Raw genomic sequence first — 14,537 nt, 5'->3', positions numbered from 1 at the left:
TTCTTGAAGGCTTGGTGAGGAACAGGATCAAACTTTTTTTTGCCGATTCATCCGTAATCGAGTTTGAAGCGAATAAGAGCTCTGTAAATTCGGAGCATGGAAGTTTTATCTGCTCCCCAGGACATATTTGATAATACTTTCAAAATGTTTAATGCTTTTAAATACTTTTTCTTTAGTGAGTTTCTTATCAAATATTACTCCAATAAATTTAACTTCTGCTATTACTGGAACTAGTGAGCCTTCTAGGAAGATTTCTGGATCCGGATGAAGATTTATTTTACGGCAGAAATGGACACAAACCGTCTTTTGATTAGTCTTTTTTTTTGTCTTGTTAAAAAAAAAAAAAAAAGACGGACACAAACCGTCTTTTTTTTAAACTTGAATCCGTTTTTATTTCACCACATAACTATCCTGTTAATGGCAATCTGCAGTTGCCTCTCGATACACCGCATATCTGCACCTTGGCAGCTTATCTGCAAGTCGTCGACACATAACGTTCCAGATACGGTTGGAGGAAGTTCCTTCAGAATTGCATTTATATTCATATTAAAAAGGGTTACACTCAGTGCACAGCCCTGTGGCACTCCTTCTTAAGAAAATGATTTAGTCAGAACAGAACCAATTTTTACTTGAAAGAGCCTGTCTTTCATGAAATATTGAATGAAAATTGGAAGTTTTCCTCGTAGGCCACAATGATAAAGATCTTGGAGGATTCAATATCTCCATGTCTTGTCATATGGTTTTCCATGTCGGAAAAAAATTGTTACTAAATGGTTCCTCTTCAGAAAGGCATTACGCACTGCGGTCTCCAACATAAGCACATTATCAGTAGTCGATCGGCTTTTCCGGAAAAGGATTTGGGATAGACAACCATTGAATCGGACCATATGATAGGCTTTGCGATAGGCAACCATTTTCTTCCAAACAATTAACAAGGCGACTATTTGCCATTTTCTCAAGAAGTTTGCATATACAGCTATTGAGAGCGGTAGGACGGTAATTTGATGGATTCTTTGTGTCCTTTCCAGGTTTGGCAATGGGGATCACTATAGCATTTCGCCAGACATTAGGGAAAAACACTCTTTCTATATATATTCTGTTAAACAAATATTCTGTTATACAGAAACTGAAGAGATTTTAAAGATTCACTGGATAAATGCTTTAGCATGGCATAGGAAATGCCACCATGGCCAAGGCTCGTCACAGACGTTAAGGACAAAGCTCTGATTATCTCCAGCATAGTGAAATCAGTATTGTATGCTTCTGTATTGGGAGAGTTAAAATTGATGGAGGTATTCTCACAACGAAGTTCAGCTGAGAGAAATGTAATCTAATATTATCTCTGCTGCTATACGTTACGCCATCCTTCTCTAAGATGAGAAGTCCATGATCTTTATAATTACTTGAGATTTTTTAACTTTTTTACAAACACACTTGCTTGGAGTGGAAGAGGAAATGGATAACACATAATTGATCCAAGAATTCCTCTGTCTCTGGCGGCGCACTCTCAGAGCATTTTCTTTAGCCTTTTTATAGGAGATAAGATTGCTAAGCGTTGGATATCTGCGAAAGATTCCCCATGATTTTCTTTGCTGTCTATGAGCTATTTGACAGTCAAGGTTCTACCATGGTTTGGGATATTTAGGAAGCCTGCGTGATGATATGGGAATAGAGCTTTTTAGCTGCCTGAACAAGAGTATCAGCGACAGCTTTTACAGCTTCATCAATTGACACATTCTTTGCCATATTATTAGTGAGCATAGCCAAACCAGAAAACATTTCACAGTCTGCTTGTTCGTAAATGAAACGGGCTGATCTGGGGTTGGGCCATGCTATAACTCGATTAAAAGTCATGAAGATAAGGAAATGATCAATATTAAAAGTATCGTTCCTAACACTAAATGAACAAAAGGGGAGAAGTGATGGTGAACAAATGGCCAAATCAATACTGTGAAATGTCCTCGTGGGTTGGTGAAAATATGTTTGTTCTCCGCTATTAACCATTTGCGCTAAAAAGACATGCCACGCACGTCGAGACGCTTTTGTCTCAAACCGCGAGCGATGTGAACACCACGTCGATAGGCATTTATCGCAAAAATGAAAATAACGTGGTGCCTAACAACGAGATTGTTTATGCGTAGGAACGTGCACGAACTCAGTTAATACACAATAATTTAATAATGTAGATTTTTTGTGGCATTATAATGTAGATTTTTTGTGGCAAGAGTTATGTTTTTTATATATTGCTTTGAGCTTGATAACTCACGGAATGTTGTTCTTTTTGTAATGTTTAGAATGCTAAATAAATAAGTTCGTTGTTAATTAAAAAAGGTTTTCTCTGCGAAATATATTACCATTTGTCCGAAGTTATTAAATAAGTCAAGAAATGATGAATTTCAAACAGTTTATTTCTCGAGTTACAGTTCTGGATTGCACTCGCAGACGCGGAGCGGCGTAAATGAGACACTTTACCGCTTGTTATATTGTAGGGCACGGCACCGCAACCATGAAGTTTAATCGTAGCGCAAGTGGTTAAGGAAGCATAAGCAATGATCACTAATGAGATCTTCTATCTGTTTTCCCCGAAAACTTGTATCACCACTACCTCAGAGATAATTATGGCCATTGAAATCTCCAATTACAATGAGAGGAGTAGGTAACTGTTCTATCAAATCATCTAATTCCTTTTTATCTATCACTTCATTATTAGACAAGTAGATGGTACAGACAGTGACAAGCATTTTGATATTGATCTGTACCGCGACACTTTGGAGACATGGGTTCAAAGGAAAGACAGTCGAAGGGTGGACATGGGAGGTGAGGACAGCAACGCCTCCGCTTACGCGCTCACCAGACAAAATGTCTTTCCTGACAATTGAATATTTCCGGAACTTAGCTTTGCTATCTTGTTTGAGAAATGTCTCCTGCCTCAAACAGGCCAGGGTGATAAATATCTATCAGGATTTTGATGATCACTAGACCTTGATGAAATCCGCGACACTTCCAAGAGATTAAAGTAGCCATCATGAATATTTATTTTGCCTACGCTGTTTCTTCGTTAGGCGTGGTAGAAGACTTTTTGACGGGGCTAATCCTTCTTCTAATTCCATTTCAGATTCAATCTGTATCTGAAATGTATTTGATAGTATACTTTCTAATCAGGTATGACCAGAATTTACTGTTTCTGAGCTTATGTTATTTGAAGACTTCTTTTGTTTTTTAATATTAATTATTTCATCTTTTTTACGAGTTGGCGTAAGTTTAGTACTGGCATATATATTGTTATTTTGCATTTTTTGGTGGTACTTCAGTTTTAGTCTTGTTTGAGTGGTAGGTAACGTTTGGATGGCTGTTGAACGAACAGATTTTGTTGCATCGGCAAAACTCAGGTTTGAGCGAGGTTGAGTGCTTTCAAACAATCTCTTAGCTTCTGTATATGATACATTTTTGGTTGCTCTTATAGTTTGCATTTCTTTTTCAGTTTTCCATTTGTGACAGGAACGAGCGAAAGATGGGTGACTGTCTTTACATTTAACACAAAGGGGCTCAGCAGTACAACCCTCACTTTCATAGTCCACAGACGAGCAGCGAGCGCATATACGTTTTGGAACCAGTGTATATATATATATACAAATCTGTAACATTATCTCTTCGCTTAGAATCAACTGTAGTCTTGCAAAACAAGCCTTCCTTTTTTATATAATTTTCTGACTACACTATTTTTTTGACAGACATGTGGCCCGCGGATCTTTGTGAATTCACTGATGTGGCTATCGGGCGTGAAAGGTTGAAGACCCCTACTCTAAGGGAAATACCCAAAGTTTCTCATAATAAAAACTTGGTTGTTTACAAACGAGAATTACTGAACGTGAAATGACAATGCTGCAGAAAACACCTTAGCTCTGTCTCTCCCAGGTCTCAGTTTGGCACCCACTATGAACTTGCGAACGATGCACTGAAGGATCCCTTTCAGTTGAAAAAATGAAAAAAGCGGCGGTACATTGACCCAGAGTATAAAGTATAAAGGTACATTGACCCAGAGTATAAAGGATACTATTGAAGTGGTAATGGCATATCACTTTCCTAATTATGCAAAGGAGTATGACCTACACACGCACAAAGTCTCTTAGACAGGAAGTGTTAAAACTGTTCAATACAAAAGATGACTTGCCAGGAGACTTCAGAAGATGACTTCAGAGGTCGCAAACGTGATCAAAAGCTTGAATCCTGGAAAAGCTCCAGGCGTTGATGATTTGTCTAAAGAAATAATACACCTGTAAGTATTTCTGGCTAAGTCAGAACCGATTATTGGGCTTTTTAACATATTATTGGGAAAAGAAATATTACCCAAGTACTAGAAAATGGCAAAACTAGTCCTTTTCAATAAAGATAATACGGATCCAAGAAAGGCAAATTCATACAGACCAGTTTATTAACAGCCTGGAGTACAGAATATTAACATCAAGATTGAGTTATTTCCTATTAGTATTTATTCGGCGTGTTATTGTGTCTTAATTATTTCCTATTCTCAAATAACAAACTAGTCTCTTCCCAACATGAATTCACGCCGGGTAAGAATACTACGAACGCAATACAAGAAATTATTAACTTTGTCGAATATAATAAACAACGTAAACTACATTCATGTCTGATATCTTTGGATATTAAAAGTGCTTTCAACAATATTTGGGGGACTGCTTTCTTGACTCAATTATAACTACTGAAATGCTCACACAATCTGTATAATGTAATAAAGGGCATGCGAAAAGATTGCAGCATAATATATTAAATTATTCATATTAAAGTGATTCAGTCTCAAGAAAAGAATGCTTTCAGGACTCAAATTAAGGCCCTCTTTATTAGGACCTAATCACGAATACTGCATCACAATTGAATCTCGGAGAAGATGTTAAATCTCACGATTATGCTGACGATTTATTACCGAAGATTTCAGACTCATCATCCTACCATAAAGAGGACCAAAATTTCGTCCTCCCAGAATAATAATAGGAGGATACAATATTCAACATGTTAAAGATATGAAATATCTTGCATTAATTTTAGATAAAAAGCTGTCATGGCCTCCACACATATATTATCTCGAAAGAAAAACTGGGAAGATAGTTAACTGATGGAACTTGATGAAGAATCTTTCTAAATTAGTAACCAAAGAACTGTAACAGAGGGCACTATTACGAATAGAAACATATGGCTGTTAAACCTAGTGGGGAAAACATCGGCTCCCATGAGAGATGAAATTCCAAAGATTCAGAGACCAATTCATTTGGCTCTCACGAGAGGATACAAGATTGCATGTACCCCTTTCGTTACAAGTTTTATCATAATTCATTCAATTAATTTACAGCTGGATTTGGAGGCAGCAAGTCTTGCTTAAGAAATGAGAATAAAGATTTTCAACTCTATTTCAGTTTGTAGTGAGAATTGGAAAGAGATTCTTCAAGATAGAAGAGTCATCCAGCGAGATCTATCCATAGCATTGGATCAATGATCTACAAAATAATTCTGGTTTCGAAATTGACGCAGATGGATCCAAAATGGATTAGGGAGTTGGTGCCACATAAGATTGTTTTGTTTATAAAGCAGATATGAATACTTTATATAAAGCGTTATTACGGAATTATACAAATATTAAAAGGAAGAACTGCCATATTTTTAAGATAGCCATGGAAATGTTAAAAGGAAAACATGCCATATTTTTAGGATAGCCATATAAATATTAAAAGGAAGAAATGACATTCTGAAGAAATGCCATCCATTTTCTCGGATATCCAAATGGCTTTGAAAACCTTTGGCAAATTTAACTTGCCATCAATAGTAAATGAGAGAAGAAATGGTCTGGACAAGACTAAAGTAACACTTCATTGAATTGAAGGCCATTAAGGTTATAACGGAAATAGCAGATGCATCGGCAAAGACAGGAATAAGCACTAGAATACCACTGAACATAAAACTGCCAAACATTTATGTTAAATCAGCTTTGAAGCAAAGAAACGGAAAATGAATAACAGCGAAGATGGGATCCATTGGAAATTAGTTGATTAACATACGAATTGGTTCCTAATATTAAAACAATAAGATTATGTTTGGAGTTCTTCTCGACTCAAATTTTAACAGGACACTCATCGTTCCCGTCCTACCTGAATATGTATAAATTGACGAGTGCTAAATACGTGTGGTTTAAGAACAGTAGATGCACTACACACCCTGACTGAAAGCCAAGAGTTATCACAAATCCGAAAGTGTTTCATAAAGAAAGACATTTCTTTAGATTCATTTCGAAGCCTTAATAAATGAAAAAGAACGACAGCTTGTCATAAATCATAAATATTTTATGATAATGAAGTCACACTATATACTTCATAACAATGCTTTTATATATTCGTTATACAATTTTAAATATTTGTTATTGCAGTTCTTTTTTTATCACTTAATATTGTTTAAGAACTTTCCTATACTGCACTTTAGCATAATTATATTTGTTAACATTGTAAACATTTATAACTGTATTGCTGAATTTTGATTAGAGCTTGGCGAGGTTAATAAATCTCTCCAGATAGAGATTTTTAAACTTTTAACTGGCAAATCTTTTAAATCAAAATTTAAAGGGTATTCAGTATGTCTTTAGCTGTTTAGCTATTACGGTAATACTTCTCCACCGTTCTTCCATTTCATGCATTTTGAACACATCCATACCTCAGACACATATATACATACAAACATCAAAGCCTTCTCAGTGATTCGAAACCTAATCCAGCGACACAGCACCCAGAGCACTAACTACTATACCGAACAGGGCGGCTATGAATTCTCAGATACAGCTACAAACACAAACTTTCGCTTCTGCTGCTTTTGATAACCTTCAAAATCATTTAGGTTTTCCAGCCGGAAGTATATACGTTGGTTTGATATTTAAATTGTTCTATTCGCGAAGAGTTTCTGATTCATTGTCTAGTCCTATAGCTTTTGATGAGGTTGTAAAACTTGAGAGCCTTAATCCTCAAGATCCTTCTTTCATGGTCAGTCCATTGTCACACACAAATTAAATTGTGCTAGTCATAATTTACAATTTCGTGAGATTTTTGCTATAGACATATATAAATTTCTAAATGTTATATAAACGTCTTTAAATACGATAGTTTTGTAATAATTTAATTTCACAATGCAGTTTGATTCTGTGGTCTGAGTACAGTGCCAACTGTAAAGATCTTTATCTCAGATACTAATAGTAGTGAGAGAACCTGTAAAGCTTTTAATAAAATTAACTAGAGAGAGAGAAAATGTAGCTGAACTCTTATTTTTGAAATTTATTGAATTAAAAGACCAGTGTCTACTACATCACACATTCTTTTAGGCCTTACAAAAAAAAAAAAAAATAATGCTGAATGGAGAAAAGTGTTATATATCTGATATAACGATTTGGAATTCAAGCTAAAAATTTGAGAAGAGAATTAATGAAATAGAAATTACTTGAATTATTTACCTGATCGTAGCTTTTTTCACAAAAACTTTTTACATCTTTCTCATAGTCTTCTAGGCTGCTTTGCGTTAAGTTTAAAAAATCCGTTGTATAGAAATACGTCGCAAATGCCTGAAAAATATTATTATCATTATTCAAATTTTATGACAAATTCAATAATAATCAAATTAAGTAAGAAATATTTTGCGCAACAGAGTATTTATTTCATAAAAAGAATCTATAATTAGTAAGTTCTAAATTATAGCACAGTTAAATTTTAATAAAAGCAGTCATTATTTTCTTTATCCAATAGTTCTTAAAATTCAAGAATACAAGCTAGTTTGCCGTAGGAGGTAATTCACATGGTCATCCCTCTTAAGCCAGGCAGTATTCGTAGTGCTTTGCCAAAATCTGTTAAACAATCGACCACCTTAAGACTTCCGATCGATTTGAATTTCATTTGCGAAGATACAGTAATAACTGACTACTGGAGACAATATTATTTTAGAATTTCAGCATTTAGAAGGAGAAGAATTTATTTTATAGCAATCTGAAAATAATATTTCTATTTAAAATACTTTGATTACAATTCTAAATGGTTTTTAATTCATTTGTTAACAGTTTAAGTTACATCTTATTTAAAATCAAACTTATAATCGATTTTTTTCCCTTCCGCTATAACTATTTAAATAAATTGTTTCGGAACCTAAAAATCATTTTATTAAATCATTATTCGATAAGGATGGCTGGTGAATTTCACGTATTTGGTAATAAACTTATTTTCATTTTGTTTAATCCGATTATTTCAAAACACATAACAGCTACCTACTTAAGGGGTGGGAAGCCTTCAAAGAGATCATTTTATAAACACTGGTACATCTTATACATAAGGAAAACCTTAAGAACGCCAAACTTATTACAAAGCTTGACTGTTTATTAGACAGTAAAAATCTCTTTCTGTGCATATGTATATATACATATATTACTCTGTATATAGTACTATGTGTGTATGTGCATATACATGTGGCATTTTTTTAGCAGTCGTGGTGAAGATTGGCATCAAAGTTCAGGCATGGCTTTTGCAGAGTGGTAAGGAGGATATCCAAGGACGACACACAGAGGAATTTCACTTTTAAATGCACATATTTATTTAATTCAAATAACAGATCAATTTCCTTTTCCGTCAAAGTTCTCCAAATTACATATTCAATAATGAGTTACTAAATACGATTAAATTTTGACTTTCTGCGTCATAACATTCTAACAAAGAAAGAAATATGAGAAGCGTAGCAGCATAGGTCCTAGCAGCACAGGGACAAAGAAGCTTCTGATGCAAAATGGCTCGCAATCGTTATTTATAGTAGAAGGTACTGGTTTAGAGCAAAGATTCTAAATTGCAGAAAATTAATTGAAGGTTGCGTGTTCGCGAAGGGCAAAGCCATCATGTTTTTTACATTATATATATATATATATTGTTACGAAATGTACAGGCGCAGTGAGATAGCTTCCCCGCAAAGCAGTTTTAGGGTTGCCATAAAAAGGGCAAGGGAAGGCAGAGTTGCCCCATTTGGCCAGAAATCGCCCATTTGGCGACATTTGGCGACAAAATTGGCTATATACCATGGACGGACGGAGAACCTTCTGGAACCAATTCTTGCCGGTTTAGCCCAGAATGTTCTCGAACACAAGCCGAAAGCTATATAAACCCTGCTGGTCCGCAGTTAGTATCGAGTGTGTGCTTCATCGAGAGAGCGAGTCAGAGTGCCTCGTCTGGAGTGAGAGTTAGTTAGTATCGAGTTGGTGTCTCGTCTAGCGAGTCAATACCTGCGGAGTCGATCGAATTGACAGGCGGGCAGCGAGTGCCAAGTGGGTCGTCGAGTTCACCGAATGAGTCTGTTAGTGTATCGTAGTTAGTGCATCGTCGAGAGAGCGTTGGCTCCGGGAACGACTGAACCGAAGAGTCGGAAGCTGTGCTTTGAGTGTCCTCAAGTGCATCGCGAGTTGTAGCGTGGAGAGTCTCGAGACTACGTGGAGTTCCGAGAACGACCAAGCAGAGTCGCGAGCTGTACTCTAGTGCTTTGCCGTGAAGCCGTCTCCACTGTGATAGCCTGATAACCTGGAGGCTGTGTCGCTGATCGTGTCAGCGTGTTTATAGTAGTTCATCGACGACTGCAAAAACGTGTTTTGGAGCTGTCCTGACAATACTGGCCAATAAAGTGTGTTTCGATACTTCATCAAGTGTCGTCATTATTCACTCCAAATCTACTAACCCCGTACGAACGTCAAGGAAGAAAATAACGTAACAACTGGTGTCAGAAGAAAGAAAAATGTAACAACTGATGTCAGAAGTGGGATTTGCGAGTGAATGCCAGTGACCCGCCTGCAGAGGAAAGCCACAGCGGAGAAACGAAGACTTTGATGGACTTCCTAGCCGAGATGAAAGCTGAAATGAAAGCCGGACAGGAGGAGATAAAGGCTGAGATCAAGAGCGAAATAAAAACCATGCAAGAGAAATTCGAACGGATGGAAGTGGAACAAAAAAAGATTAAAAGCGAGATCGTGGAGCTTAGAGAGGATACTGGAGCAAAAATAGCAGCTGTGGAAGAAGGATTTAAAGAAAAATTAAGAGAATTCCGGAAAGAAGTAGATGTTTCGAAAGAAAACCGGACTGATACGAAGAACGAAGCTGAAGATTTCAAGGTTCCCCCAGTGTACTCTCATACGGTTATCAAACCAAGCACATAAGATGGAAAATCATCATGGAGTGTATATAAGACCCAGTTTTCCATCGTGGCGGAAAATAACAAGTGGGACTCCCACATGAAGGCTTCGCAGTTGGCTGCGTCACTCCGAGGAGATGCTGCAGACATCTTAGGGGTCCTGTCCCGAAGACCAGATTTCACACTAAGCCTCTCGAATGTGCTGGAAATGAGATTCGGGGAAAAGTGCGCAAAGGACTGTAGCCGTCTGCAGTTGAAATCCCGCCAGCTGAAAACCACGGAAAGCCTTCAAGAACTTGAATCTGACGTCGAGAAGTTGGCGCATCAATCATATCCGGACGGTCCACCTAATGTCCGAGAAAATCTGGCCTTGATGCATTTTGTCAATGCCGTTAAGGATGCGGAAATTCAGAAAGCTCTCAGATTGGCGGATCTGAAAGACCTCAAATCTGCCTTTGTCTACGCTATGAAGTTCGAGTCGGCTCAACAAGCGACTGGAAGAGATCGCCATCCTATTAGAGCGGCTTAAATAGAAGATCCAAATTTTGATATCTCGAAATTAAAAGAAATAAAAGATTCGGGAGGCGTTAAGAAGACTTAATAAAAACAATACTGGGAAGAAAATCGTCAAGCGCTGGAACTGTGGATTGGAAGGACATCTCAGCAGGAACTGTCATATGAATCAAGACTGGAAGACATCTCCCGCGAAACAAAACCAGGGAAACTAAAATGCGGCAACCTCATGGGGCGGAGGTTGCCAGGCAAAGATGCAGCCCCTCTGAAAGTTATTCAAATCTCTTCAATGAGCGGCGGAGATAACGGACTGTTCGTCGAAGGATACGTGAATAAGCATCCTTGTGAAATGATTATAGATACGGGAGCAAAGGTACCCATCGTTTAAGAACAGATGTAGCTCGAGAATTGAGCGAAACTTTGCGCTAGACTCCGCCTTGTGTGACTTTGCAGACAGTGACAGGTGATAAGATTCCCACTGAAGGTAAAATTAACATCAAGATTACCTTCGGAAATGAGACCTACCAGCACTTAGCTTTCGTCGCTAACATCACGGAAGAATTAATACTCGGACTGGACTTTTTGCGGAAGTACGATTTTATGTTGGACTTTAAACATAACGAAATGCGCTCTGCAAAAGAGGATATAACTGTGTTTGAAATGAAGAGCAGCAATCCGTCAGCTCACCAAGTAACAACAAAAACAGATGTCACCATCCGTCCGATGACAGAATTATTAATAGCTGGATCCATAGAAAAGAATAGCTTCATATTTGGACTAATTGAATACCCTGAAAATAGCTTAAGAGAGGTATTAGTGGCCTTCTCATTAGTAGACCTTTCGAAAGATTTCATCCCTGTGAGAGTGGCGAATGTTAGCCACAGACCAAGAAACATCCAAAGGGGTGAAGTGCTAGCAGCATGCACTCCAGTTACTTCTGTTTATAAAGCCCCACTTGAAATTCCGACTGAGGCAACTAGGAAACTAATGGAAGAACTTTGCAATGAAGGGAAGAAGAGTGCAAATTTAACACATGAACAAAGATGTGCGGCCGAGAAAATAAAGAATTTGAAGATCTATTTTCTAGGTCATCCAGAGATGTTGGCCGCACAAAACTGACACAACATCGAATTGATACGGGGGATCACTCTCCGATAAAGCAGCATCCCAGACGCAAAACAGGAAGAGGTTGGAAATCTTCTGAAGGAGATGCAATAAAATGATATCATCGAACCATCCACAAGTCCATGGGCATCTCCTATAGTTCTCGTCCGGAAGAAAGACGGCTCGACAAGATTTTGTGTCGACTACCGGAGACTAAATGTCATTAAGAAAGACAGTTATCCTCTTCCCAGGATTGACGATACTCTAGACACTCTATCAGGACACAAGTGGTTTTCCTCCCTGGACCTCAAGAGTGGATACTGTCAAGTGAAAATTCATCCCGATGATAGACAGAAAACTGCGTTCACTACCGGTCAAGGCCGGTCTACCGGTCTGGCACTACCAAGTTATGCCTTTTGGACTCTGTAACGGCCCTGCAACATTTGAACGCCTGATGGAGACAGTCCTTCGTGGTCTATCTTACGAATCCTGTCTGGTCTATCTAGACGACATCATTATAGTGGGCCGTACTTTCGAGGAACATCTAGAAAATATCAGGAAGGTGTTCCAGAAATTGAGAGATGCCAAACTTAAACCGAGTCCTTCGAAATGCAAGTTGTTCCCAGTGAAGTTACGTGATCTCTGCCGAAGGTGTCCGCACAGATTCAGAAAAGGTGTCAGCAGTTAAAGACTGGGAATTTCCTGTGGATATTCATAAACTACGGAGCTTCCTGTGACTCTGTACTTATTACAGAAGATTCGTGAAGAGGTTCTCCAACATCGCAAAACCTCTGCATAAATTAACAGAAAGTAAACAAAAATTCGTGTGGACTGAGGAGTGCGAGAAGTTCTTTAATCAGTTGAAGGCGGCATTAACATCTACGCCCGTGCTCGCGTATCCCCAGACCGACAAACAATTTATATTAGACACAGAAGCATGCAACGAAAGTGTGGGAGCTGTCCTTTCTCAAATGCTTAATGGTCAAGAGCGAGTAATAGCCTATTGGAGTAAATGCTTGTCCAAACCGGAAAGGAATTATTGCGTCACCCGCAAAGAATTGCTTGCTATCGTAAAGGCCATAGAACATTTCCATCATTATCTCTATGGCAGAAAATTCTTATTGCGGACCGACCATGCTTCTCTAACCTGGCTACTGAATTTCAAAAATCCCGAAGGACAAAGAGCCAGATGGATTCAAAGACTGCAGGAATATGACTTTGAGATAAAACATCGCAAAAGCTCCTCCCACGGAAATGCAGATGCTTTATCCAGGAAGCCTTGTCCTGCACACTGCAGCCATTGTTCAAGAGCCGAGGCTAAGTACGGGTTGGCGAATCCGAGTATTCGGCAAGTAACATCTTCAACATCAAATGATCCAGATCCGTGGAGTGATGAAAAAGTTAGAGAAGACCAATCAGCTGATCCTGACATTAGGCCAATAATAGAACTGAAGGAATCATCCAGTACAAAACCCAAGTGGCAGGACATTTCCATTTTCAGTCCTGCAACTGAAAGGTACTGGGCACTCTGGGATTCACTCCACTTCCGAAATGGAGTCTTATATCGACTATGGGAAAGTGACAATGGAACTAATAAGAGATGGCAGCTGCTGCTTCCTCGAAACCGAATACCTGATGTTCTGAAGGAAATACACAGCAGCTCAACAGGAGGGCATTTCGGCTGTATGAAGACACTAAACAAGGTTCGAGAGCGCTTCTTCTGGAGTTCCGCGAGAAACGATGTTGAGAAGTGGTGCCGATCTTGCGATGCTCGTGCAGACAGGAAAGGACCGAAGGGACGTAGCCGAGGAAGGCTGCAGCGATACAATGTAGGAGCGCCTTTCGAACGAATTGCCCTCGACATACTTGGACCTTTTTCTCGGACCACGGATGGCAACAAATACATCCTCGTTGTCATGGATTACTTTACGAAGTGGCCCGAAGCGTACCCAGTTCCAGATTAAGAGGCTGTCACGACAACTAAAGTTCTGTTACAGAATTGGGTGTCCAGATTTGGGACCCCCTCTAGATTCATTCCGACCAAGGCAGGCACTTCACTTCGGCTGTGTTCAAGGAACTCTGCGACTTGTTGGAAATCAAGAAAACGCAGACGACCGCGTTACATCCGCAGTCTGATGGCATGGTGGAGAGGTTTAACCGTACAATCCTGAACCACCTCTCGCTCATGGTTTCCCAAAACTAAGAATACTGGGATCGCAAGCTACCCCTGTTCCTGCTTGCTTACCACAGTGCCGTCCACGAAAGCCCGGCTATTCTCCATCACAGATGCTCTCCGGTCGCGATCTCCGTCTGCCAAGTGACCTGCCCTTCGGCCGCCCTCCGGATGTACATTCTTCGCCTGAGGAGTAGGTGCAAGACCTCCAGGCCCGGTTGGAAACAGAACACAGGTTTGCTCGAGAGCGGATCAACATCTCGACGGACAGGATGAAGAAGAGATACCACGCAAGAGCCACCGAACATCAATTCCAGGAAAACGACATGATTTGGCTGTGGAATCCAAGTCTTCGTAAGGGCGTTTGTCCCAAACTGCAGTCGCATTGGGAGGGTCCCTATACGGTCCTCAACAGATTGAACGACGTTGTGATACGGATCCGTAAATCCCCCAATTCAAAACCCAAGGTCGTTCATTATGACAGATTAGCCCCATACTATGGCAATAGTACTTAGTGCTTCTCATTCCGTGTGGTACATACTGGCGAAGC

General features: G+C 39.2%; 1 protein-coding gene across 11 annotated transcripts in view; it reads right to left on the bottom strand.

The window, feature by feature from the left end:
• LOC118181841 (ectonucleoside triphosphate diphosphohydrolase 1-like) overlaps positions 1-14,537 on the bottom strand; it is a 228,111-nt gene that overhangs the window by 13,972 nt on the left and 199,602 nt on the right. For all 11 annotated transcript variants that reach the window (XM_035351046.2, XM_035351043.2, XM_035351050.2 and 8 more), the window contains one exon: positions 7,502-7,609. In XM_035351046.2, the coding sequence (XP_035206937.2) occupies positions 7,502-7,609 (108 nt within the window). The remainder of the gene's footprint in view (positions 1-7,501; positions 7,610-14,537) is intronic.

Source organism: Stegodyphus dumicola, chromosome X1 (genome assembly GCF_044657685.1).
Source record: "Stegodyphus dumicola isolate Sdum_Otavi_A_Nest chromosome X1, ASM4465768v1".
NCBI classification, from domain to species: domain Eukaryota; kingdom Metazoa; phylum Arthropoda; class Arachnida; order Araneae; family Eresidae; genus Stegodyphus; species Stegodyphus dumicola.
The sequence above is the reverse complement of the archived record's forward strand: the minus strand, read 5'-3'. Positions and strand labels throughout refer to the sequence as shown.